Source organism: Mesoplodon densirostris, chromosome 19 (genome assembly GCF_025265405.1).
Source record: "Mesoplodon densirostris isolate mMesDen1 chromosome 19, mMesDen1 primary haplotype, whole genome shotgun sequence".
In the NCBI taxonomy this organism is placed as follows: Eukaryota; Metazoa; Chordata; class Mammalia; order Artiodactyla; family Ziphiidae; genus Mesoplodon; species Mesoplodon densirostris.
In genome coordinates, this window is record NC_082679.1 from 3,907,671 (window position 1) to 3,932,697 (window position 25,027).

General features: G+C 50.5%; 1 protein-coding gene across 1 annotated transcript; it reads right to left on the reverse strand.

Annotated features, from left to right (window-relative positions):
- Positions 1-6,150: 6,150 nt before the first annotated feature.
- On the reverse strand, positions 6,151-12,295 carry LOC132480801 (leukocyte immunoglobulin-like receptor subfamily B member 3). The gene is made up of 13 exons (XM_060085262.1): positions 12,262-12,295; positions 12,067-12,102; positions 11,598-11,882; positions 11,148-11,450; positions 10,625-10,921; positions 10,061-10,363; positions 9,412-9,462; positions 8,341-8,457; positions 7,952-7,994; positions 7,827-7,867; positions 7,555-7,607; positions 6,367-6,531; positions 6,151-6,294 (listed from the first exon to the last, which is right to left on the reverse strand). Exons 1-13 carry the CDS (start codon positions 12,293-12,295, stop codon positions 6,151-6,153), a joined length of 1,872 nt encoding a protein of 623 aa, XP_059941245.1.
- Positions 12,296-25,027: the final 12,732 nt, after the last annotated feature.

Consider the following 25,027-nt stretch of genomic DNA (forward strand, 5'->3'; position numbering starts at 1 on the left):
CTCTACAGCAAATGCTACAGGAACTTCTGTGAGAAGTTCTTAAGTGAGAAACACAAGAGAAGAACAAGACCTACAAAAACATACCCAAAACAATTAAGAAAATGGTAATAGGAACATACATATCTATAATTACCTTAAACATGAATGGATTAAATGCTCCAACCAAAAGACACAGGCTTGCTGAATGGATACAAAAACAAGACCCATATATATGCTGTCTACAAGAGACCCACTTCAGACCTAGGGACACATACAGACTGAAAGTGAGGGGATGGAAAAAGATATTCCATGCAAATGGAAATCAAAAGAAAGCTGGAGTAGCAATACTCAGATAAAATAGAGTTTAAAATAATGTTATGAGACAAGGAAGGACATAATGATCAAGGGATCAATCCAAGAAGAAGATATAACAATTATAAATATATATGCACCCAATGTAGGAGCACCTCAATACATAAGGCAACTGCTATCAGCTATAAAAGAGGAAATTGACAGTAACACAGTAATAGTGGGGGACTTTAACACCTCACTTACACCAATGGACAGATCATCCAAACAGAAAATTAATAAGGAAACACAAGCTTTAAATGAACAATAGACCAGAGAGATTTAATTGATATTTATAGGACATTCCACCCCAGCACAGCAGATTACACTTTCTTCTCAAGTGCGCATGGAACATTATCCGGGATAGATCACATCTTAGGTCACAAATCAAGCCTCAGTAAATTTAAGAAAATTGAAATAATATCCAGCATGTTTTCTGACCACAATGCTATGAGATGAGAAATCAATTACAGGGAAAAAATGTAAAAACCACAAACACATGGAGGCTAAACAGTATGTTACTAAATAACCAAGAGATCACCGAAGAAATAAAAGAGGAAATCAAAAAAATACCTAGAGACAAATGACAACGAAAACACGACGACCCAAAACCTATGGGATGCAGCAAAAGCAGTTCTAAGAAGGAAGTTTATAGCAATACAAGCCTACCTCAAGAAACAGGAAACATCTCAAATAAACAATCTAACCTTAAACCTAAAGGAACTAGAGAAAGAAGAACAAACAAAGCCCAAAATTAGCAGAAGGAAAGAAATCATAAAGATCAGAGAAGACATAAAGGAAATAGAAACAAAGAAAATAATAGCAAAGATCAATAAAACTAAAATCTGGTTCTTTGAGAAGATAAACAAAATTGATAAACCAGTAGCCAGACTCATCAAGAAAAAGAGGAAGAGGACTCAAATCAATAAAATTAGAATTGAAAAAGGAGAAGTTACAACAGACACTGCAGAAATACAAAGCGTCCTAAGAGACTACTACAAGCAACTCTGCCAATAAAATGGACAACCTGGAAGAAATGGACAAATTCTTAGAAAGGTATAACCTTCCAAGAGAACCAGGAAGAAACAGAAAATATGAACAGACCAATGACAAGTAATGAAATTGAAACTCTGATGAAAATTTTCCAACAAACAAAAGTCCAGGACCAGATGGCTTCACAGGTGAATTCTATCAAACATTTAGAGAAGAGCTAACACCCATCCTTCTCAAACTCTTCCAAAAAATTGCAGAGGAAGGAACACTCCCAAACTCATTCTATGAGGCCACCATCACCCCGATACCAAAACCAGACAAAGATATTACAAAAAAAGAAAATTACAGGCCAATTTCACTGATGAATATAGATGCAAAAATCCTCAACAAAATACTAGCAAACAGAATACAACAACACATTAAAAGGATCATACACCATGATCAAGTGGGATTTATCCCAGGGATGCAAGGGTTCTTCAATATATGCAAATCAATCAATGTGATACACCATATTAACAAATTGAAGAATAAAAACCATATGATCATCTCAATAGATGCAGAAAAAGCTTTTGACAAAATTCAACACCCATTTATGATAAAAAACTCCAGAAAGTGGGTATAGAGGGAACCTACCTCAACATAATAAAGGCCATATACAACAAATGCACAGCAAACATCATTCTCAATGGTGAAGAACTGAAAGCATTTCCTCTAAGATCAGGAACGAGACAAGGATGTCCACTCTTGCCACTTTTATTCAACATAGTTTTGGAAGTCCTAGCCACGGCAATCAGAGAAGAAAAAGAAATAAAGGGAATACAAATTGGAAAAGAAGAAGTAAAACTGTCACTGTTTGCAGATGACATGATACTATACATAGAGAATCCTAAAGACGCCACCAGAAAACCACTTAGAGCTAATCAATGAATTTGGTAAAGTTGCAGGATACAAAATTAATGCACAGAAATCTATTGGCATTCCTGTAAACTAATGATGAAAAATATGAAAGAGAAATTAAGGAAACACTCCCATTTACCTTTGCAACAAGAAGAATAAAATACCTAGGAATAAACCTACCTAGGGAGTCAAAAGACCTGTATGCAGAAAACTATAAGACACTGATGAAAGAAATTAAAGAGGATACCAACAGATGGAGAGATATACCATGTTCTTGGATTGGAAGAATCAATATTGTGAAAATGACTATACTACCCAAAGCAATCTACAGATTCAGTGCAATCTCTATCAAATTACCAATGGCTATTTTTACAGAACTAGAACAAAACTTAAAATTTTTATGGAGACACAAAAGACCCCAGATAGCCAAAGCAGTCTTGAGGGGAAAAAATGGAGCTGGAGGAATCAGACTCCCTGACTTCAGACTATACTGCAAAGCTACAGTAATCAAGACAGTATGGCACTGGCACAATAACAGAAATATAGACCAATGGAATGGGATAGAAAGTCCAGAGATAAACCCACACACCTATGGTCAACTAATCTATGACAAAGGAGGCAAGGATATACAATGGAGAAAAGACAGTCTCTTCAATAAATGGTGCTGGGAAAACTGGACAGGTACATATAAAAGTAAGAGATTAGATCACTCCCTAACACTATACACAAGAATAAGCTCAAAATGGATTAAAGACCTAAATGTAAGGCCAGAAACTATCAAACTCTTAGAGGAAAACATAGGCAGAACACTCTATGACATAAATCACAGCAAGATCCTTTTTGACCCACCTCCTAGAGAAATGGAAATAAAAACAAAAATAAACAAATGGGACCTAATGAAACTTCGAAGCTTTTGCACAGCAAAGGAAACCATAAACAAGACCAAAAGACAACCCTCAGAATGGGAGAAAATATTTGCAAATGAAGCAACTGACAAAGGATTAATCTCCAAAATTTATAAGCAGCTCATGCAGCTCAATATCAAAAAAACAAACAACCTAATCCAAAAATGGGCAGAAGACCTAAATAGACATTTCTCCAAAGAAGATATACAGATTGCCAACAAACACATGAAAGAATGCTCAACATTAATCATTAGAGAAATGCAAATCAAAACTACAATGAGATATCATCTCACACCAGTCAGAATAGCCATCATCAAAAAATCTAGAAACAATAAATGCTGGAGAGGGTGTAGAGAAAAGGGAACACTCTTGCACTGCTGGTGGGAATGTGAATTGGTACAGCCACTATGGAGAACAGTATGGAGGTTCCTTAAAAAACTACAAATAGAACTACCATATGACCCAGCAATTCCACTACTGGGCATATACCCTGAGAAAACCATAATTCAAAAAGAGTCGTGTACCAAAATGTTCATTGCAGCTCTATTTACAATAGCCCGGAGATGGAAACAACCTAAATGCCCATCGACAGACGAATGGATAAAGAAGATGTGGTACATATATACAATGGAATATTACTCAGGCATAAAAAGAAATGAAATTGGGTCATTTGTAGAGATGTGGATGGATCCAGAGACTGTCATACAGAGTGAAGTAAGTCAGAAAGAGAAAAACCAATATCGTATATTAACACATCTATGTGGAATTTAGAAAAATGGTACAGATGAACCGGTTTGCAGGGCAGAAATTAAGACACAGATGTAGAGAACAAACCCATGGACACCAAGGGGGGAAAGTGGCGGGGGTGGTGGTGTGATGAATTGGGAGATTGGGATTGACATATATACACTAATATGTATTAAATGGATAACTAATAAGAACCTGCTGTATAAAAAATAAATAAAATTCAAAAATTCAAAAAAAGAAAAACAGCCCAAATAGATTATCATACTGCTCTTGGAAGTCAGCAGTATACAATCAGTTCACTGGTATTAAGTCATGGAACAGGGAGACATTCATTTACTTAATCTCAATCAAGAACCGGAAGTCTTGAACGCATTTGAATTCTGTATATTGACCATGTATGCAGCGATGCTGGAAAACTTTTTAATTAGAGTAGAACATCTTTACAGTATTTTGGATTTTCTACGAACACAACTGTGCAGTCTCTTAATAGTACAATATTATTCTTATCCACTTCAGAGCTTCTTGCTTTGTTTTGTTTTACTTACTTGGTTGGTGCCTCCAGTGCCCTGGTGAATACAAGTGGTCATAGGGAACATACTTGGATCATTGCCCATTGTAGAAGAAAGGACCTCAGGTTCTCACCTTTACAAAAGATGTCTAGTGTTGATTGTTAAACATGCCTTCATCAATGAAAGGAAATTCCCTTTTATTTCTGATGCGTTTTTATTTTCACCAGGAATTGTTGGTATATTTTATCAAAGGCTTTGTCTGCATCTATTGAGATGATTATTTTTTACTTGTTCTATTAATGTATTGCATTATGCGATAGATTTAAAAAATTTTAAGCCACTCTAGCCTTCAAAAAAAAACACCCCACAGTATGGTCATGAAGTAATGTCCTTTTAATATATCACTAAATCTTATTTGTGTATACTCTGTTTAGGGATTTCCATCTAAGCTCATGTGAGAGATCTTCCTGGGACTTGCCCATGTATAATTCCCTTGTCAGGTTTTGGTGTAAATATTTTCCTGATCTGATGTGTTGAGGTATGTTTCTTCTTTTTCTGTTCTCAGGAAATGTTTGTGCAATTTTGGTGTATGTGTGTGTCTTTCCTGAGTACATAAGTGCTTGGAAGAAATCACCAGTGAAGCTTCCTAAACTGTACACTTACACATCGGAAAGTGATGACCACCATAGTATTTGTCTGCATCCCATCACACAGTTGCAATTTCTTTTTCTGGTGAGAACATTTAAGATCTACTCTCTTCAAATCACTCAAGAATGGGATACAGTGTGATTAGCTATAACCACCATGCTGTATATTAGATCCCCAGAACTTATTCATCTTATAACTGGAAGTTTGTGCCCTTTGACCAATATCTTCCCATTTCCCCCTCACTCCAACCCCGGTTACCAGCATTCTACTCTCTATTTCTTTCATTTTGATGTTTTTAGATTCTACATAGTTCAGTCGTGTGTAATTTTTGATGAGAGTCAATGTATAAGGTGATAGATTTTCCATTTAGTAAATTGTACACTGAAAGGTTTCCATTCCGTCTACATTTTCTGTATGTTGGCATCAAATTTTTCATAATGTTCTGTTACTATTTTTATAAAGTTTGTAGGATTCGTAGTGCTGTCTGCAATTTCTTTCATGATTTTAGAAATGTGTGCCTTCTCTCTTTTTCCCTCGGCCGTGGTGGCTAGGATTCATGAATGTTTTCAAGAATGAGTTTATTTTTTGCCTTAATTGATTTTCTCTACTTTTGGGTTGTCTTCATTATTAGTTACCCTTGTCATTATTATTCCTGCCTTCTACCTTCATTTGAAATAATTTGCTATTTTATCCTAAACTCTTGGTGTGTTATGTTAGGTCATTGACTTTATTAAAGGCTTTTCTAATGTATTCATGCATGATTCTTAATTTTCTCAATTCGTATGTTTGATGTGTATTATTTACATTATCATTCATTGAAAACATTTTCCCGCTTCTGTTTTGTTTTTTTGTTTGTTTGTTTTTGTTTTGATTTTGGTTTTCAGTTCACACATTGATTTTTGAGAAGTCTGTTGCATTATTTCCCAAATGTAAGGATATTAGTTATCTTTGAGGGTGGAATCAGGTGACTGCGAAGGGTCCCAGGGGCTCCTGGTGGTCCGTGTTGGGAGTCCAGGCTGTCTGATGGTCGTTAGGTGGTGTCCACTGCGGGCAGGCAGCTCCTGTGCCTTCCGGGGTCCGTGCAGTCTTCCTCCCTGGAGCGTGGGGTCTGGGTCCTTCCTGGGCTAGCGGACGGCGAGAGAAGCATACAAGCTGGGCTCTTCTGGGGGTTCCCCTGACTGGGGGGCAGCGGGTGCAGTCTCCCGTCTGAGGGTCGAGTGGTTCAGCTGGGCATAGGTCACATCCTGGGGCGCTTCAGATGCGGCGGCCTGCGGTGAGGGAGAGGGAGGGAGGATGGTTGGGTGGGGGAAGCCTGGGGGCCCAGACAGGATGGGACCCACTTGACTGTCCCTCTGCCCGTCCTCTTCCACTTGTCTGTCCTTCGTGTCCAGCAATCTCCCCGACAGGGAGGAAGGAGAGGTGGCCACCCCCCGCCTTAGTCTTGATCTTGAGTGGTTCACCTGGGCATACATCCCCTCCTGGGGGTCTGCATCCTGCCTGTTCTGCTGGAGGGAGAGAATAGGACAGAAAGGGGACTTCCTGGATCCACTGTGATCTCCTCCCATCAGCTTTCCACTGTGTTGCCAGAGTGATGCTTTAAAACCTAAGATCAGGTCACTTGCCTGATGGAAACTCCAGGGACCTCCTAACACCTTGGAGCCTCTGGATTCTTTCTACGGTTCTGATTTCTGTATTAACGCATTATCTCCCTTGCTCATTTGGCTCCAGCCGCACAGCCATCTTCCTGCAAAAGCAGGTCCCTGGGCCTCCCTGGTGGCGCAAGTGGTTGAGAGTCCGCCTGCCGATGCAGGGGATACGGGTTCGTGCCCCGGTCTGGGAGGATCCCATATGCCGCGGAGCGGCTGGGCCCGTGAGCCATGGCCGCTGAGCCTGCGCGTCCGGAGCCTGCGCGTCCGGAGCCTGTGCTCCGCAACGGGGGAGGCCACAACAGTGAGAGGCCCGCATACCGCAAAAAAAAAAAAAAAAAAAGCAGGTCCCTGCCTCAGGACCTTTGCACTTGCTGCCCCCCCCTCCGCCATGCACTCTGTCACCTTCTCTTGCTTTACTTTCCTTATCGGGACCTTGCATTCTAGGACGCTACCTGCTTCTTTACATATAGTCTCTCTCACCCACCAGGTGAGCTCCCTGCTGCACCTGCAGCACCTACAGGGAGCCGGGGAGATGCGCTCTCCTTGTGCACCACTTTTGGGTGAATGAAGGAAGGGGGGCCTGGGGACTTTCAGGTGATTCAGTTATTCACAAATCCTCTTGAGACGTGGGGCTTCTCTGCAATGCCAGAAGGTCAGACAGAGGACGAGGAGCCAGGAAAGGGAACCCCGAAGGAGGGGCCATGAGGTCACAAGGAAACAGGAGGGGTGGAGTCACAGCAGGAGGACCCAGGAAGCCCGGAAGGAGAGGTCAGTGTGGGACGCTGCTGGAGCTGGGATGTTAGGACAGAGACGTGTCCATTGGACTGAGTTTGGCAACAAGAAGGTGTTTGGTGGCCTGGACAGGAGCAGGGGTCTCACCGGATGGTCCAGCTGCACCCCCTCCTCAGGCTGTGTGTCCTTCACGGCAGCATCTGCTGGGGAGGAACAGGGTGTGTACCGCTGGGCGGGCTTCCCCGAGATCCCTCAGGGCTGGAGCCCCCGCAGTGCACCCAGAAGGGGCCACTGAGACCCAGGGGTGAGGGGAAGTGTGGGGTTTCCGTCCGCACCCCCTGAGCCCACCCCTTCCCAGCCTTCCCCTCCCCCACTGCCTCCAGAACCCTGTGTCCCCCACCCCGTCCGCTTCTGCTCACAGAGGGCCTGGTCCTGGGCGGCGGCGGCGTCTGGGCAGGAGCTGGGGAGGAGGCAGGCGTGTTAGGGGAGAATGAGGGGGAGCTGCGGGCGGGGTGGGCCTGGGGGTCTTCTGGGCGGGAGTTACCTGCTCTGCAGGCCTCTGTCCTTGGGCTCTGGGTCTGCAGCCCCTGCGGGAGGGTGCAAATCAGCCTCGCCCTGGGCTGGGGCAGGTGACAGAGGCTCGGCCCTGGGACTCTTGGGACCCCCGCCCCTCACACGGGATTCAGGAGGAAAGAAGGAGACCTGAACTCACACTCGCGTACACGTTTCAACACTTCATGAGGTTGAAAAGGAGGAAAATACCTTAAATTATACATGGCAGCTGACAGTACGTGTTTTCTTTCTAGATTTTTGAGTTTCAGACTCTGGACCATCTTTTTCTAAGCTGACCTTGCCCATCTCTTAGGTTTCCCTTTGGCTGGTGCCCTAAGCCCAGCACCTGCAGGGGCCTGGGTCACCCCGTTCCCTACTCACCCGACTTCCTGCGTCTGCTCTGACCCCGGTGTCGGACGAGGAGGACGAGGAGGACGAGGAGCAGCAGGACGAAGGCCACCGAGGCCCCGATCAGAACGTTCAGGTACCGTTTGAGACCTGGGGCACCAGTGACGTCATGAGTGAGCCCAAGATGCCATTCAGTTGAGCGCCTACTGTGTGCAGGCCCGTGCTGGGGTCTGTGCATTCATCTCCTCTAACCCGCCCCACCCATTTTACAGACGAGGAAACTGAGGCACAGAGAGGAAAAGCATGAGCCCCAAGTGACTCAGCCTGGACATGGCAGAGCTGGGATTAGAACCCAGAGCTGTGAGCTCCCTGAGCTCTCCTGAACTGCCCCCCAGCAGACACCAGATTTGTGCTCTGAGGGCTCCTCATCTGCAGGAGGGTCTGCAGGGCTACATGGGGTGGACTCTGTGTCTCTCTCCAGGATCCCTACCCCACCCTGCAGGGCCCTGATGCCCCTGGGAAGGTCTGGGCTGGGCTGGGGGCTCTGCCCTCCTGAGCTCTGTGAAGCCCACCCATCATTTCATCTCACCGCACAGCAGGCCTGTGAGCATGGTGGGACCAGGGAGCTTACAGACCATGAACTTGAGACTCAGAGGAGAGAAACCACCTGCCCAGGGCCCACAGCAGGAGCACAGAGCTGGGTCTGAACCTGGAGTCTGACTCCAGCCCTTGCTCTTTCCACTCAAGCTGGGCTCCCTGAGCTGAAGGGGGAGGGCCTGGACACCCTGGGCCATTGTCCTGCCTCCCCTCCCCCTCCCCGTACAATGCCACCATCACTGCAGCGGAGGGGCCAGGCCCCCATACGGTCACATCTTCAAGGGCGTCCCTGTGACGCCTCCTCTCCTGGGGGGTCACAACCAGAAGTCAGAACTGAAGGAAATCTAAGCTCCGGGCCACGATTCTCTGCTTTTACACTTGGAGAAACTGAGGCCCAGGCAGGGGAAGGGGGTCCAAGTCAGCGTCTCCAGAGGTGCCTGAACCAAGGGCATAACTGAGCCCTGCCCCCCCTGGACCCAACACCATGTCCCACAGACCCTCACTCACCCGTCTGCGGGCCTGGGTCTGTGGGGGGAAGGACCCCAACTTCAGAGCCTCCTGGGGGTCAGGACAGGAGGTGAGGGTCGGGGACTGCTTCTCCCCACGTCAGCCCACCGCTCCTCCCCCAGGATGGGCCCCGAGGGGTCATTCCCTGTCCATGACCCCCACCCTTCATCCACCAGCCTCAGAGCCCCTGGAGCCCTGGGGTCCTCCTGGCATCTCCACTTGACCCCCAGCCTGTCCTTGAGGATCTGAGGGCATTAGATCCTCCCAGAGACTCTGAAACTGCCTTGGGGTGGCCTGTGCTCCCTCTGAGCAGAGAGGCCTCAGTGACTCCCCAGTTGTTGAATTGGGGCCTGTAGGTGGGGGGCTGGGGCCCCCAGAGGGTCCTGGGAATGAGGACAGGAAGTGGGTGGGGCTGACCCTGGAGTCCCCACCTCATGAAACCTTTCCCTTACACCTGCCTTGTGGTCTCCTACAGTCGTCAGGTTCCGGATTCCAGGTGAGGTGAGAAGGTGTGGGAGGGGATGGGAGGGCCTCTGAGGGGCACAGCCCCCTCTGGGTGACCCTTCCTCGTTCAACCTCAGCCCAGAGTGCTCAGGGGACACAGCCCTGAGCTGTCTGAGTCAGAAAGGACAGGGTCAGGGCGCCTCACCTGAGACCGCGAGCTCCAGGGGGGCACTGGCGTGTGACAGCAGGTAGGGGTTACTGCTGAGTGAGCTGTAGCACCTGTAGGTCCCACTGTGGGCTGAGGTCACAGGACTCAGGGAGAATTCGGCCTGGAAATGCCGACCTCGGTACTTTGATCTAAGACGCAGTGGGGGCTGGGCTGCCCCCTCCTTGGACAGAAGGAAAGTTTCCCTTGTGCTCCCTGACTGACACAGCAGGGTCACGTTCTCTCCTGAGGCCACCACGGGGCCCGGCTGCACCGAGAGGGAGGGCGTGTCAGGGAACCGTCCTAGAGAGAGGAAGCGGGGTGAGGGCTGCCCGCCCCCTGGTTCTGAACTGCGACTCAGCAGGGCCTCCCTGAGGCCCCTCATCTCTGTCTGTCTCTGTTTTCTGTGAGTCTCTCCCTCTCCCTGCCCACCCCCGTCTCTCTCTGTCTCTCTCCCTCCCTCCCTGGGGACCCCTCACGCCTGGTCCCAGCATCACCACCTGGGGCTCCCCTGGCAGGGCCTGTGCAGAGTCTGGGTCCCTGACTGACCCGCTGGCTCCTCACCTGCCACCAGGATGTCCAGGGGGTCACTGGGGGCCGACCACTCGGAGGAGAGGTTGTGTCCACCGTAGCATCTGTACCGGCCCCCGTGGGTGCTGGTCACCGGGCCCAGGGGGAAGTCGGCCTGAGAGAGCCCAGCGTGGGGCTGCCGGCCAGGGCGCTGGGGGAGGGCCTGTCCCCCCTCCTGGGACAGAGCGAATCTGTCATAGCCGACGTCAGAGCGACACTGGAGGGTCAGGCTCTGTCCAGAGGCCACGACAGGGCCCTGCGGGGTCAGGATGGAGGGCTTCCCAGACACACCTGGGGGACGACCAGCCTGGGCTGTAGGGGCTGCTTCCTCCCATGAAGCCCCTTCTCCCGTCCTGGTCCCCAGGCCTCACTGTTGCTCACACTCTGTGTCTCTGTCCTGTGCCCCCCACTCCCCCCTCACCCCACCCTCTCATCTGGGACAATCCTGGGAGAAAAGCATCTAATAATCTGTCTCGTGCCTCAAAAAGTGCATGAGGCCAGGGTGGGACCTCCTCACCTGGGACCAGGAGCTCCAGCGGGTCACTGGGGGCCGACCACACCTGGGGGGTGTTCCTGTAAAAGCCGTGGCATCTGAACGTCCACCTGTGGCTGGGGGTCACGGGACCCACGGGGAGCAGGGCCCGGGCCTGCCCATCGGGGCGTCGCTGCGTATCCAGGGTCCAGGAGGAGTTGGGTTCTCCTTCCCTAGTCAGAATGAACCTGTCCAGTCCCTGCCATGAGCCACACTGGAGGGTCACGTTCCCTCCCGAGGTCACCACAGGGCTCGGCAGGGCTGAGAGGGTGGGTTTGCTGTGGGCCCCTAGGAGAGAAGGAGGGAGCTTGTGAAATGGGGCTCACACCCCCCTCCCCTCCCCCAGGGCTGGGCTGTGAGAGGGACACACCCCTGAGAGCAGACCCCCTTCCTGAGGGCAGAGCCTGAGGCCGGGACCCCCGAGTGTCCTCTCACCTGTCACCACCAGCTCCAGGGGGTCACTGTGCTCTGACCAGGCAGTGGGGCTGAAGTAGTAACAGTGATACCTCCCTGCGTCGGACTGTGTCATGTGTGGGATGGAGAACTTGCCCTTATCCTCGGGCTCCAGTGGACTCTGTGCGTCCCAGAAAGCTGAGCTTCCCTGTTTATTCAGACGGAACCCCTGGGCCCCCGGGGTCCCCTGACACCAGATGGTCACGGGGCTCCCCCAGGGGATCACAGAGCCTGGCTCAGCCCAGATGGTGGGTTTGGGGAGGGTGCCTGGAAGGACATCAGAGGCTGCGTCACAAGACATCCTCACCCCCAGGTCCCCAGCTCTCAGCCCCCAACCTCCCAGACTCCCCCCCCTTCAGCCCAGAACTGCTGCTCCCCATCCCCATTGCCTGGGGGTGGCCCCTTGTCCCCATGAGCAGGAGGGAGCTGGGACACCTGGGGACAGACTCACCTGGCTGCACCGGGGTCCTCAGGCCCACACTCAGCCCTGGAAGAGAGGCCCCTGTGAGAGGTTTGCCCTGAACCCTGAGCAGCGCCTCTCCTCCCCGGGAGCCTCCTGAGTCCTGGGCTCTCCTGACGGAGCAGCCTGGCTGTGGGCAGGGGTCCCTCCCTGGCCAGGGCTTCCCCTCCCCCTCCTCCATCTCACCAAGGCAGAGCAGGGCCGTGAGGCGGGGGGTCATGGCGTCTCGTCCCTGTGGTCCAGGCGGTGCCGATGGAGGAGACCACGGTGCTCACAGGACAGACAGACACACAGGGTGTGTCCACTGGGAGGCTGGTCCTCCCCGTCACGGGGCGTCACGTCAGCAGCCCCACAGGAAGGGGAACTGCCCCTCCCCAGGAGCCTGGCGCTCGTTTCCACAGGGCTCAGGCTGGAGTGGGCAGCGGGCTTCTGCAGACATACCTGAGCACGTCTGAGGCCTCACTTGACCCATAAGCTGCTGCCTTCGTGGCCTGAAGTCCTTTTTTTTTTTTTTTTTTGCGGTACGCGGGCCTCTCACTGTTGTGGCCTCTCCCGTTGCGCAGCACAGGCTCCGGACGCGCAGGCTCAGCGGCCGTGGCTCACGGGCCCAGCCGCTCCGCGGCATGTGGGATCTTCCCGGTCCGGGGCACGAACCCGCGTCCCCTGCATCGGCAGGCGGACTCTCAACCACTGCACCACCAGGGAAGCCCCCTGAAGTCCTTTTTGACCCAAGCATCAACATATTTATTGGGTATTTGCAATGTGCCTGGCTTAGAAGTACATCCTTGGACACGACAGATTCAAACCCTGAGCTTGCAGAGCTCAGATTGGCAAACAAACAAACAACTGAACAACGACCACCAAAGAACCCCAGAGATATTCAGTGTGTATGTTTCCTGTTCCTGCTGTGGCGACCACAAGTCCATGGGTTAAAGCAACACAGATTTATTACTTTACGTTCTGGAGGTCAGAAGTCCAAATGGAAACCCTGTGTTAAAATCAAGTTGTTCTCAGGCTGTGTTGCTCCTGAGGCCCTGGGGTGGACTTCATTCCCCCACGTTTTCAAGCCTCTGCAGGCTGCCCGTGCCCCTTGCCTCATCCCCTCCCACCTCCCAAGCCCGCAGGCGCGCCGCCTCTCCTGCTTCTGCCTCGGAGTCCCATCGGCCTGGGCTCTGGCCTCGCTGACTCGCTCCTTCTGTCATCAGGACCTTGGTGGTAACAGGGGCCCCCGCCCCCGGGTAATCCAGGACCGTCTCCCCGTCTCCACCACGGAGAAGGTGCTTTGGGGGGATCTTAAAGAGAAATTCCGGGCTCATCCTAAGATTACAAAATGATGATAATACAAATAGAACTCAGTGTCCTTCCGTGCAGAGTAAGGTAGAGCAGGTGGTGAGTTTGGAAATCACGGTGACATTCCTGCTCACCCCGACTGAGCAGAGGGACAAGAGGACAGAGCCTGGGAGGCCACGCGGACTAAGAGGATACCTGGGGCAGGGGCCCGTCACCCGCAGCGAGGGTTTCGACACTAAAGATTCCACAGGAAGCACAGCAGCTACTTCCCTCCACAGCAGTCTCTGTTAGCATCCCAGATAAGACGGATGACGTCTCCTTTTTCAGAAAACAGTTTCTGCGCGTCATAAACCCCAGATGTGCGCCCCGGACACGGTCCAAATATGCCATCAAGTGCCGAGAGCCCGGGGCTGGGTTCGAGCTGGACGGTCAGAAGGTCAGTGGTTCCTGCGCAAGGTACTTCCTCCGCCCACACTTCAGTGGTTTGTGTTCATCTGCAAATGCTCCCAGATCATGGAATCCTGTTTGGATCAGTGAGATTCAAACAAGCTCACGAGTGGAGATGCTGGGTTCTTTCCTTCACAGCCTTGCTCATACAGGGGTTGATGAGACACGTGACTGAGGGCTCCTGAGGAAGGAGAGGCCCTGCAGAGAAAGGAAGCGTGGTACACACAGAATAGGAGATTTGCCCAGACCACTTCCTGGTTAGATGGCAGCTGTGCATTTGGGGGTGGAATAGCGCTCAAGCCATGTTGTCCTTGTTTCTCCTTTTTGGTGATTTGGTCTTTCCTAACTTAGGAAATTCGGCATGCCCCAGGTTTCTCCAGAGTAAAGCTGTTATTTGCCCTTTGTAATTAATCACCGGTCTGTGGGGAGGTACTTTGAGAGTTTGTACATGTCATGCTCCTTATTTAATTTTCACTTTATAAATTTAGCAGCTACTGACTCTATGCCATAGCAAAAGCTTCTCTTCTCCCAAATGCACCCATTCACATGGAAATCACATTGTTTATAATATCCCACTACTTTTAAATGCCTGTAAAATACGGCCAATCCTTCTTGTGTTTCTTCTGTCATAATAAGCAGACGCATCTAGGCTTTCTTATTTCCTCACGACTCAGAGGCTGTGTGGTGTGTTTTAATTTCTGGTTGAGCTCGTCCCCGCTACCCGCATAGCTCTTCTCTTTGTGTGTTTTCCTAAGTATTCTTACGTTTCTATTTTTCCAAATGGAGCTTAGTATCAACTTGTCTAGTTGAAGAAGAAAAGCTTGTTAAACTCAAAAGCTTTTGCACAGCAAAGGAAACCATAAACAAAACAAAAAGACAACCCACGGATTGGGAGAAAATATTTGCAGATGATGCAACTGACAAGGGATTAGTGTCCAAAATTTACAAACAGCACATGAGGTTTAATATCATCAAAACAAACAACCCAATCAAAAAATGGGCAGAAGACCTAAATAGACGTTTCTCCAAAGAAGATATACAGATGGCCAAGAGGCACATGAAAGGATGTTTAACATCGTTTATTAGAGAAATGTAAATCAAAACTACAATGAGGTATCACCTCACACCAGTCAGAATGGCCATCATCAAAAAATCCACAAACAATAAATGCTGGAGAGGGTGTGGAGAGAAGGGAACCCTCCTGCACTCTTGGTGGGAATGTAAGTTGGTGCAGCCACTGTGGAGAACAGTATGGAGGTTCCTTAAAGAACTAAAAATAGAGCTACCATCTGATCCTGCAGCCCCACTTCTGAGCATATATCTAGAGAAAAACATGGTCCAAAAGGATACTTGCACTCCAGTATTCATTGCAGCACTGTTTACAATAGCCAAGACCTGGAAGCAACCTAAGTGTCCATCGACAGATGAATGGATAAAGAAGATGTGGCATGTATGTACAATGGAATATTACTCAGCCATAAAAAGAAACGAAATTGAGTTATTTGTAGTGAGGTGGATGGACCTAGAGACTCATACAGAGTGAAGTAAGTCAGGAAGAGAAAAACAAATACCATATGCTAACACATATATATGGAAACTAAAAAAAAAAAAAGGTTCTGAAGAACATAGGGGCAGGACAGGAATAAAGACTCAGACATAGTGAATGGACTTGAGGACATGGGGAGGGGGAAGGTAATCTGGGACGATGTGAGAGAGTGGCATGGACTTATATATACTACCAAATGTAAAATAGATAGCTAGTGGGAAGCAGCCACATAGCACAGGGAGCTCAGCTCGGTGCTTTGTGACCACCTAGAGGGGTGGGAGGAAGATGCAAGGGGGAGGGGATATGGGGATATTTGTATATATATAGCTGGTTCACTTTGTTATAAAGCAGAAACTAACACCGTTATAAAGCAATTATACTCCAATAAAGTTGTTAAAAAAACAGTGAAAAGAATAGGGCATTCTGTGGAGGGTTTGTACAAAGTTTAAACATGCTAATGTTTGCATAGAACTAAAAGAGCCATTGCACCATTGTAAGAGCTGGCTGGACCTAGGTTGAATTTTTAAAGTATTCTTAAGATATGTAAGAACATTTTAAATACCAGGCCTGTAACAAGCATGCAGGTTTCTTATGTTTCTATCAAAAAAATACAAAAGACGCAAAAATTGGGAACTCGATGCTGGCGGCCCCTAGCGGGTCTTGAGAGTAACGTTTCGTTTTAATCTGAGTGGGAACCGCAGGTCAGACCCTGTAAGTAGGGCTCCCGGTGACCCCACGTCCTTGGCCGTCCTTGGCGGCGCAGCTGGTCCCGCTCCGGAGACGTGGTCGTGCAGATCCCAAGTGTTTCATGTTGAGACAGCCCGGAGTGGCCTTGTTTAGAAGCCCTGTAGCTTCAGCAACAAGGCTAAGTAATCAAGTGGGCAATTGTGGACGGATCTAAGTCCGTGTGAACTGACATTAGGAAGGAATATATTTGGTTATATCTGTTCATGTAACACGTCCGTGAGGCCCGCCCACGTGTCAGTGATGGAGCGGGGGTGGGGTCAGGGAGAGAGGTATGAGGTGTCCCAGGTGTGGAATTCAGCGGGCGCTGGGCGGACTGACATTGTGCACGTGGAACAGAAGATGACGAGCAGACTTCGGCAGATATGGGGATCTGCTTTCTGCGCAGCCAAGGCAGGGTAAGCCCTTACCCGGGCGGAGGCCGCCTCACTGTGCGTTTCAGCTGTGTAACTATTACAGCCAATAGACCCAAAAGTGTAACGACTCACGGAGTAGGAATTAGTGCCTCTTCCAGGAAACAGGTGAAGCTGATTCCAGCTCAGCAGGGAGGTGCTTTAAAATACTGTGTATTAATTCTAAAACGTGAGGGAGCAGATCAGGAGACGCCTGCCATTGAAAAGATATTTCATCACAGTTCCCAGGAGGAGGGGGCATGCATGCCACCCACCAGGGCCACGTAGGGAAGCACCAGAGGCAGAAAGAAGGAGATGGAGTGAGGGGAAATGGGAGCCTTTACTGTGGTTTCCACAAGAAGGAATGGGCAGGAAAGGGTAAGCAGGCATGGGATTGGCTGGATTAATGATTTCAGCGGGTTCTGGGGTGGAGGGGGCGTCCCTAGTTGTCATGTGCTTGGCCCTAGCGTGACAAGGGCAGGTGGATCGCGACCCAGACTGTGGATCCCCATAAAGGAGGGGGTGCGGGTGTGGACTCTGGATTGACTGGTTTGTATTTGATAAATGCACCCCAAGAAGAGGATTCTTGCTCAGGAGCTGGGGCAGGGTGGGGGGCAGTGAGGGAGGAGGCGGGAGGACAATGCAAGTGACTCAGGCATATTATCGGGTCATCTAGGAAAAGGTGTGTCCAGTGTCAACCTTAAAACTAAATGTTATTTTACTGGCAAAATGAGTTTATTTAGGAATGGCAGAGGAATTGCAATTCAGGACATTCAAACTATGGCAAACCACAGTCAAGTCCAGAGAACAAGGAAGAGGAATGTTACTTTATAGAGAAAAAGGAGGAAGCTGGAAGGGGCTGCTTTGACTGAAAGTCCCTTGGAGAAAACCAAAGGTCAGGGTGGTGGTGGTTTCTCATTGGCTGGGCTGTTGCTGTTTCTCCTTGGCTAGGTTGTGACTGTTGCTCATTGGCTGGGCTGAGGCTGTTTACTCATTGGCTGGCCTGAAGTTGTTTTCTCATTGGCTGGCCTAAGGCTGTTTTCTCATTGGCTGAGTTGTTGCTGTTTCTCATTAGCTGAGCTGGTGTTGTTTCTCATTGGGTAGGTTGTGACTATTTCTCATTGGTTAGCCTGTTGCTGTTTTCATTGGCTGAGCTATTGCTGGGCAAGGAGAAAATTATCCTTCTTCTGAAAATCAAGCTTCTTCCTGCCCAGGAATGTAAAGTAAGCTGCAGCAGAGGGTAGGAGTGAGAGAGCTCCCCTTTAGGGCTTCCCAACTCCGTTTTAAATTAGGTTTCCCTTTATTAATTTTCACACTAGCATATGCATGTATGACACATGTTAAAGCATCAACTTTGGAGAAACCTGAAATATGACCAATACAAGGGGTACAGCAGGCTCTATTCTATAGGGTCATCCTGGGAACCAGGTGCCACACTCAGCGTGTGGTTCCAGGGTCACCCAGGGCATCCATATCCATCAGCAGAAGGGAAGAGCCGTGAGGATCCTGTGTGGGAGGTTCACGGGCCAGGCCTGAAAGAAGCTCTGTCCATCCAGCTCACATGCTACTGTGAACTTCATCCCAGGACACAGATAACTGCAGGGAGGCCGGGGAGATCATCTCGCTGAGAGCCCAGGAAGGGAGGCCACGGTGCTGGTGAGCAGCCACAGTCCTGTCACACAGGGACCACCTGTCACTTTGAGCACTGGGCGGGGGCAGGGGGGGTTAACGGGTTGTGGGGCGCGTTTCCAGTCTCCACTGCTTCCTCCCCAACCTCCTCTTACGTAGAGGTTCTAGGGACACAAGAAATAGACTCTCAGACATTGATCATTTCACAAGCTAGTGGAAGAAGGAAACATTCCTGCAAGGAGGTACTTAGAATTCAGAGTGAGACATTCAATCCCAGAGGAGCCCACAAGCGGAGGTGGTGCTGAGGACCAACACGCACTCAGGGAGACAGAATAACAGACCCAAAGATGTCCACATCTGACTCCCTGGAGCCAACTGCTGTGTTACCTTAGGTGCAAAAAGGGTCTTTGCAGGTGTGATTGAGTTAAGGATCTTGAGGGGGCGGTGAAAATGAGCTTGGATGTTCCAGGTGGACCCAATGTAATCACCAGGGTCCTTGTAAGAGGGAGGAGGCCGGTCAGAGAGAGGGAAGGAGGTGTGACCACAGAAGCAGGAGTCCTAGTCAGAGGGAGGATTTGAAGAGGCTACAGTTCTCATTATTATTATTTTTTAATTAATTTATTTATTTTTTTATTTTTTTTGTGGTACGCGGGCCTCTCACTGTTGTGGCCTCTCCCGTTGCGGAGCACAGGCTCCGGACGCGCAGGCTCAGCGGCCATGGCTCACGGGCCCAGCCACTCCGCAGCATGTGGGATCTTCCTGGACTGGGGCACGAACCCATGTCCCCTGCATTAGCAGGCGAACTGTCAACCACTGCGCCACCAGGGAAACCCTACAGTTCTCCTTGAAGGCAGAGAAAGGGGCCCCGAGCCAAGGAATGCAGACGGCCCCCACACGCTGCTAAAGGTAAAAGAATGGTTTCTGCCCTGGAGCCATCAAAAGGAACGCAGCCCTGCTGACCCGTGATTTTAGCCCAGTTTAACTGATGGTAGCCTTCTGAGCTCCTGAACTGTAGGATAATAAGTTGTGTTGTTTGGTGCCACTATGAGTGGTTCGTTAACAGCAGCAACTGCAAGCTTGTTGGGATGAACAGCCTCCAATCCCAAACCTGAAGGGCACTAGCCAGGTGAGGGGGTGAAGGTCAGATCAAGGACAGTGTCCTACAGCTGATGGGTCCTCTTGTGTTTGGAGAATGCATGGCGTCCAGTGGGGATGAACTGGAGTAGGGGTGGGAAACAGGGACCTGCATGTTCCTCTGGGGGCACCTAAAGCCTGAGGGACCCACCCCTTGCAGTCGTGATCTCATCAACTCCCTCGCCCAGTCCACACGTGTCCATGCATGTGGGTGTGTGCATAAGTATATGCGTTTGTACAGTGCATGTGTGCATTCGTGGGTGTGCACGTGGTGGGGGGGATGGGAGCTGTATCAGGTGGGGCAGGCCTGTGCCTTCACCCAGACAGAAGTCCCCTCAGACATCTCCCTCTCTCATCCCTGAGACACACACTGGAATCAGAAAACACGGATGCCCTTTTTTGTCGTTTCCCTCACTAAGTTTTGAGTGACTGTGGAGGCAGAGACTGGGACCTAGAACCCGTGCACCCCAGCGCCACACGCAGGGCTGATGCATTTGGGCCTGTGAGGACATATATTGATGAACAAGGCGAAGCATGGTCCAGAAAACGGTATCAGCAATAAGCTGCATAAGTATAGCCCAGATTCAAGATCAACTACTGAACTCTAGGAAGGTTTGTACAGTCAGCTGAGAAAACAAAACAGATCTCTGGGGGCAGTGGAGGATTCACAAGACATATCTGGAATCAGCTGGGCGACTGTAGGACCATAGCTGGGTCTCTAGAATCAGCCAAGAGACTGCAGCTGGGTCTCTGAAACAAGTGCTAACACATTCTCTCCAAGGAGCTAGTTGATTGTGGGAGGGGCCGCATGGTGAATGTATCTCCTAGAAGTTGATTGGGGGTCTCAGGACTCCAGCTCTTGCCTGCAGGAGAATTGACTGGATGACTTCAGGAAGGGACGATTCCACAGGGAAACCCTCCAAATGTCCACTGCAGGCTTTTGCAAGAGTGTCCTCCTGCGTCTTTAGTGCAGAGGCCAGGTGGGCCTGGGGTCAGTTTCTGGCAAGGGCTGCATACGTGCTGGACTTGGCTGTGGGCTCTGTGGACAGTGGGGGCACAGCTCTGGCCACCCTCTGTGTGAGGGCCGGGTGGTCCAGCTGGGCATATATCACCTCCTGGGGGCCTCCTGCAGCAGGGGCCTGAGGAGAGAGACTCAGGGTGAGTATGGGTGGCTGAGGTGAGGGAGGGGCTGTGGGAGGGGAAGACTTTGGTCGCCAGACTCCAGGTACCCCTGCACATCCCACCTCCTGAATCGCCCCTGTGCAGTCCCCTCCCCAGAGAATCAGGGCTGGTCTGTGTGACCAATAGAACACGGCAGAGTGAGGGCCAGCTGCATGGGGAGGCCACAGAAGACGTCGTGCCTTCTGTTCCTCCCTCTGTGGGGTCCCTCCCTCTGGGGGAGGCTGGCCGCCATGGGGAAGCCCCTGTGTTGGGGAAATGGGGCTCCTGCCTACAGCCAGGGGACTGAGCCATCGTGGAAGTGGATCTTCCAGCCTCAGTTGAGCCTCAGATGAATGCAGCCCTGGTTGGCATCTTGACAGCAACATCAGGACAGGCCATGAGCCACCACCACCCAGCTGATTCGATTCCTAATTCCTGGCCCAGGAAACTGAGCTGATTTTGTTAAGCTGCTAAATTTGGGGGACTTTGGTACCCAGCAGGCGGTGACTAATGCAAGCACTTACTGAGGTGTCCACTTCCACATTCTTCTCAGGAAGTCTGTCGACAGTGGCCAGATCTGGCAGGGAGAGGACAAGGGGTCAGTTCTCTGGGGTGGACCTTAGGAGGGAAATACGCCTGACCTCATAGCTTCATATTTGGTCTCCCACCCAACCTGGAACATCCTAGAATGCTCCCAGGCGCCCCCTACCACATTGCTTCCTGATGGCACTGAATCCTCACCTCCCCCCTCCCAGACCTGTCCCCCATCCTTGTCTTTACCTGGTGTCCCATCTGGGGCGTCCACAGCTGGGCTGAGCCTGAGGAGAAAGGACACGTGAGCCCTCGGGGCTGCCTGGGGGCAGGGGATTGGGGGCCTGGGGGTCTTTCCCAGGAGCCTCGCCTCTCCTGCGGCCTCTGCTCCTCACCTTCGCTGCTGGGGGGCCCTGAGGACAGTCGGGTGTGAATTGAGAAGAGAAGCCTTCTTCCCAACACCCCCGACAGCCTGCCCGGGTCACCCCACCCTGTCCCTGAGACCTACGCCGTTTTCTCTCGCGCTGACGATGGAGGAGGAAAAGGCCCAGGAGGAGGAGACAAAGGATAAAGGCCACAGGGACCCCAATGAGAATAGAAACATGCTCTGTCGGCAGGCCTGTGGGAGGTGGGAGAACGGAATCCGATTACCAGCAGCATGCAGTTATCGAGCACCTGCAGCATACCCACCACGCGCTGGGTGCTTGTCGTGTTCCCACTTACATACAGATCTCTCGTGCTCAATAGTCCTGCGACGTGGGACTCATTATCCCCACTTTACAAAAGCGGGTCTGAGCGCTGAGGTCCTCTGTCCACAGGGCACTGGTCAAGCTGGAGTATGAGCAGCGCCGAAGCCCCTTCTTTCCCCCTTTCCCCAAAGAGCCCGCGCCGGGGTGGTGCTTCTGCGTCCCCCTCGTCCATCAGGACGGTTCATGTCCTGCGGATGCGTCTGTGTCTCCGAGGAGTGAGGAGGGTCTGGGTCAGAGGCCTGATCTGGACAGAGAAGCCTCTGAGTCCCCCATCCCCACCTCAAAGGGGTCTCCTCCCCGGACCCCGACCTGCTCCCTCTAGAACAGCCCCATGGACCTTTCTGTGCAGATGGTTACCACCACGGTAGTCACGCGGGGCAATTTTCATTGAAATTTAGGTTAACTAAAGTTAAAAGTCAGATCGCCAGCTGCACTAGCCGCTGCACTACCCCTGGCTAATGACACCCTCCCGGGATGACGCAGATACACAGCATCTCCTTCCCGCAGGAGGCTGTGTGGGACAGCGCTGCTCCCCGCGCTTTGTGCACCTTTGCAGAGACGGAAACCCAGTAGGAACGAGAGCGGGACCCGCTGCCTGCTCACCTCCTCTGGGTTCCCACCCCAAGCACAAGAATCCGCATCTCTGATCTCTTCTGCTTTTCGCAGCAATCCCTGATGGGGCGGAACTGCTCTTCTGTGAGTGAAGAAGCCAAGACCCGATGTCCTCGAGCTGCCTGAAGCCCAGCCTTTAGCAGGTGAGAGGAGCAGCACCAGCCACGAGCTGCACTCCACGCATGCGCCTTTGGCCCGTCACCTCCTTTACATCTCCTAAGTGCTGCGCTCAGCGTGGCTCATTTTACAGGTGGTCCAGCTGAGGTCTTGGGGGCTGGTACACCCACAAGGTCGGAGCCCTTCATCCCCTCTTCTGGTCAGCGCCCCCTCCCTCCCACTGCTCCAGAGGTTGAGTCCTCAACATCCTTTAAAGTAGAAAATTGCATTTCTTGGAGCATCCTTTCCTCAACACTGTGTCCTGGTCCAGGATCCACGACCCCATCCTGCGTTTCAACACCATTGCTGCCTGAGCGTCCCCTGATGACATTTACTGCGGTTTAGAATAGCATATATGTTATACACGTACAAATAATGTATAGCAATATGTTTACGTCTATAACGTATATTACATATTATATAAATATGCCTAATGCTTAAATAGTAAATATAGATATATTTTAAATTATGTGTTTTTAACTTACATATGTATAATTTAATTTATGTGAATAATTTAAATTATACATAATTATGCTATACATAAAAACTATATCAATTCTACATATTTAATATATATTATGGTACACATTTTAATATTTACATATACAAATTATAGTAAACATAATACATGATAACATGATATATAACACATTACTCATGTAACAATATAGTAATGTATATTATATTGTATTACTTATATATTTAATAGTGTAACTATGTTCTAATTTACTTAAATTATAGATCTGAAATTTTACATTGAAAGTTATATGTTTATATTTTTATATGCCCATATGTACTTATATACATCCCTATTATTCATTCTATTGAATTCTCCCGCTAAAGTTTGGGAGGCCAGGGACCCTTTCTCCTCATTCACCATGTGCATCAGTCCCACGGCAGGAGGGTGTCTGGTGCACACGAGGTGAGAAGAAAATATTTCCTCGGTATTAATAAGATTAGCATTTCTCCAGGTTGTCCCATTTGGCAGCATATTTAAGCAGGTGTCCTGTTTAAGTGAAGTCCTGTGTCCCCAAAGCAGCACGGCGGGGTCGGTGCCCCAGGAGGGTGTGAAGGGGGTCAAAGTGTCCCCAGTGGGCGCTGACTCCAGGACATCCTGGGGGCTGACTGCACACAGGGACAGGGACGGCCTCATCCCAGAGGTCCCCCAAAGCACCATCCAGCCCTGGTCAGGGGTCTGGGACCATGTGACGTGCCCGATGGAGGGTGGGCCACACCACAGGGGACACATGGCCTAGGGGCCCCACAGATTCTCACCCAGTAGAAAGGACAGTCAACACCATCCTGAGGGAAAAGACACAGGTTCCCTTGAAGGGGTCTGTCCCCACCCCGTCTCTGGAAGCGCTCTCCCCGCCAGCCCAGCAGGGACAGCTCTGTGCCCACCCTGATGCTGGGGCTGAGTGCCCAGGTCACCGTGGTGTCCAGGTGAGACGAGGCTCCAGGGACCTGAGCCAGGTGTGAAGGCAGAGAGATGTGTGTGCAGAGGGAAGAGGGAGCCAGAGGGCTTGGGGTTCGGGAGGGGGCAGGGGAGCCTGTGGACGGAGGACACAGCTGGGGACAGGGTCCAGGGACCTGGGGCAAACCTGAGGGCAGAGCAGAGACCTCCTCACCTGTCACCACCGGCTCCAGGGCATCCCTGGGCTCAGACCAGTCACTACCTGTTCGATAGAGGCACTGATAATGCTGGGCAGTGTCTCCACTCACAGCGGTGATGGTGAATCTGGCCTCTGTCTGGTGTGGACCAATTTGAGACACAGTATTCTCATCCTTGAAGTCACTCCTATTTTCCGTCCTCTCCAGACGGAATTCCTCAGCCCCAGCAGGGCCCCTGCACACAATGGTCACAGGCCACCCCTGGGGGCTTACAGAGTCTGGCTCAGCCCTGGTGGAGCGTCTGGGCAGGGTCCCTAGGATGGGTAAGAGCAGAATCTCAGCATCCATTACGTGAAAATCATCACATCACAGAATTCACTCATTTTTGTTGCTCAGTCAGTTCAGTACTTTTTTTTTTTTGAAACTTGCAAAGTTGTGCAACCATCACCACAATACAATTTTTTTTTTTTGTGGCTGCACTGCATGTGGGATCTTAGTTCCCCAACCAGGGATCAAACCCACACCGCCTGCATTGGAAGCGTTCAGTCTTGACCACTGGACCACCAGGGAAGTCCCACAGTCCAATTTTAGAACATTTCCATCAGCCTCCCCCAAAAGACCCCCTCATGCCCATTCTATGAGCCTCTAAATTCTCATTACTGTGGAGTTATTTTCCCCACTTGACTTAAGGACCCTGAGACTTGGTCACATCTTGCTCAGCGTGACATGGGAGGTATCAGAACAGACTGGGGGCCCCCGGTCATGTCTGCTGCAGGGGGCGGCTCCCTCCCTGCCCACGGCCACTCTAGGGGGACAGAGAGAGCTGGGAGGGTGGCACAGGATGGGAATGACCGGGTCATTCCTGGGACAAGGGGGAAAGCAGGAGTCTGGAGCCGGTAGGAATGGTCTGGGCTGGGTCTGAAGGGCCGCTGCCAGTCCCAGGTGGGATG

Bases quoted from the DNA above. Each gene is read 5' to 3' on its own strand.
- LOC132480801 (XM_060085262.1), bottom strand. From the start codon at position 12,295: ATGACCCCCCGCCTCACGGCCCTGCTCTGCCTTG. The intron at 8,458-9,411 runs GTGAGTGAGGGT...CTGGTGCCCCAG, and splicing joins AGACCCAGGCCCGCAGACGG to GTCTCAAACGGTACCTGAAC. The intron at 6,295-6,366 runs GTGGGTCCCATC...CCCTCACCGCAG, and splicing joins ACGGGCAGAGGGACAGTCAA to GCCGCCGCATCTGAAGCGCC.